General features: G+C 46.0%; 1 protein-coding gene across 1 annotated transcript; it reads right to left on the reverse strand.

Annotated features, from left to right (window-relative positions):
* Positions 1 to 705: 705 nt before the first annotated feature.
* LOC143693437 (uncharacterized) lies at positions 706 to 1,964 on the reverse strand. The gene is made up of 4 exons (XM_077174664.1): positions 1,952 to 1,964; positions 1,406 to 1,592; positions 1,118 to 1,301; positions 706 to 953 (listed from the first exon to the last, which is right to left on the reverse strand). The coding sequence occupies exons 1-4, from the start codon at positions 1,962 to 1,964 to the stop codon at positions 951 to 953; spliced, it is 387 nt and encodes a 128-aa protein (XP_077030779.1). The 3' UTR covers positions 706 to 950.
* Between the last annotated feature and the right edge of the window lie 480 nt (positions 1,965 to 2,444).

A 2,444-nucleotide genomic window follows, 5' to 3' on the forward strand; every position in this document is an offset into this window, starting at 1 on the left:
AGTTGAACAATGACTTCCATGCACCTCTGTTTCATTCTCATGCTGGTATTGCCACATGTGCATTTCAGGGTTATTCCACTCATTCCATCCCACCCTTCTGTTAGCCTGCAGAAGGGTGCTGAGTTTCTGTTGACACTTCCATACTATGCAGCCTCATGCGTACAATCATCTTCCATGGACTGACACTTAGAATCAAGGGTTATGCTAGCTCAGCATCAGCTCTGCTTGAAAGGACATAGATCCCCTTTGACAATAAAAGGTCTGTTCTGTAGCAGAAGCTTGATCCCAGGTCATTTTTCCTACCCTTCATATCACAGACCATAGAATAATGTAAATATTTTTGTTTTCAAGGAGTGGTACAGAGAACCAGCATAAGTCAAGTCAAACACAATTAAAAGACATGGTTTGGATGTATGAATGTCTTCTCTGATTTTTATTACAAGGCTGCTTGAATTCTATTCTGCATCTAGGAGAAGCCAAACTCATTTTCTAAGAAGCTATGTTGACCAAAACTACAGTTCTAAAACAGACCTGGTGAAGACAAATTATCATCTAGACGTGTACTTACTCTACCATAAGTGCAGAAAATGCACTGTTGCAATGTGAATTGTGTATTAAGAACTGTTGCAGGTATCTGGCACACTTGGCCTTTTGTACTAACGATAAACAATCCATTTAAGTGAATAAGCATCAGTCATGATCATTTCTCTTTATTGAATTTAGCAGTAATTGTATCCATTGAGTTATATCTTTTTGACTTTCAAAACTGGTATATTTTCATATAATGATGAATTCTGGTGAGCTTTTCCACTTCAAAAATTTCATGTTTAGGCTGATGTTTAAAAGAGAATCAGAGATTGTGGGCCCAATCTTGTTCCCATTCAGATTATCTGCCCTTCATTATAGATTTTGTAGTACCAGAGCCTGTATTTACCTAATTATTGCTGTCATCACTGTTGGAAAGAATGTGAAAGAGGTTATTCAGTGATGAACAGAATTTTCTTTTTTTTTTTTTTTTTTTTTTTAAGCTAGTGTGAGGTACAGGAATAAAGGTTTAAGCGGCACAAACAGCAAAGTCCCAGTTTTTCAGTGAAGGCAAGGGATAGGCAGGTCTCACCTGCTCGCTGGCAGCGCTCATCCACCATCCGTCCATTTGTGCGTCCATCCCCGTCCGCCGAGCCGGGCCGCCCGGGCGCCGTGGGACGGCGGCAGGATTTCCCCCCGAAGCCTGTTCCCTGTGCGCTCGTCTGTCAGGAAACCGCGCTCCTTGCGAAACCCGAAATGTCTGCCGGGACCTCCTCCTGAAATAGCCCCCAGAGAAGCGGCGGCTGAAGCCGATTTCTAACTTCCGAGCACTCGTCGGCTTTTCTGCTTTGAAACCCCAGTCCCCAGCCTTTACTCTCACGTTTCTCCCGTGTCCGAGGCGCTTCTCGGAGGCGGGAAGGCTGGAGGCCGATGCAGCGGGCGCAGGGGTCGGGACCGGGGAAGGATTGCGGTCGCAGCGCGGCTGCCCAGGGGCTCCGCGCCGCCGCAGCCCCTCCGAGCGCCGCCTGCCCCCGCCCGGCCCCTTCTTGGCCCGGCCCGGCCCGGCCCTGCTCGGAGCCGTCAGTAACTCCGCGGCTCTGGAAGGGCCCTGCGGCCCGACCCCACCGCAGGGACCGGTTCCTCGGCCAAAAAAGGGTGACCTGAGCAGAGTAGCCACTGAGCCCGCGTTTCTGTGGATATCTTAATCTTTGTTGATTAGGTTATCTCGGAAGCAAGCGCCCAGTTTTGTCTTAGTTTTTACTGAAAAAATATTTTATTAACTTGGATTTTTATACTCTTACAGTGTGCATCGGTAGGATGCTGGACAGTAGAGTAAAACAGCTGTATTTGCGTAAAAATGATTAGGCACTGGACAATAGGAGCCGTGTGATATATTTAGCTACAAGAGGATATTTTCAGACAATACCAGGGCTCTTCATTTCCTCTGGTTTACTTTAAGCAAGGATACGAAGAGTTAGAGGTCACAGTTTACTCACCACTTCTACAAAACACCGCTCATAACCTTTTGCTTCTAAACAAACAGAAGCAGCAGCATCACAAAATTGAGGTAGACCTATTTTACACGTCTCTGTTGCTGGAAGCATTTGTCAGGCTCCGTGTTTACATTGCCTCACGACCGGCTAAACACCACACATTTGTTTAAAAGTTTAATAATTAAGTACTTTCCTCCCCTCACTGGTGAGGTTCTCCTTTGATGCCCCTCGGTGTGCGTAGATACCTAAGCTCCCACTTGAGTGCTAAGTTTCCGTCCCGGGAATCAGATCCTTTTCCACCAAATTGCGTCGCCGGATCTGCAATTCCTTCCTCACTGCAAATTAAATTTAATTAAGCAGTTTACTTAAAGCGTATTCGATGTTTTGTGTGAAAAGCAAACTGATTTCCTTGTTTTCTTGAGTGGT

The sequence above is a fragment of the Agelaius phoeniceus genome, chromosome 2 (genome assembly GCF_051311805.1).
Source record: "Agelaius phoeniceus isolate bAgePho1 chromosome 2, bAgePho1.hap1, whole genome shotgun sequence".
In the NCBI taxonomy this organism is placed as follows: Eukaryota; Metazoa; Chordata; class Aves; order Passeriformes; family Icteridae; genus Agelaius; species Agelaius phoeniceus.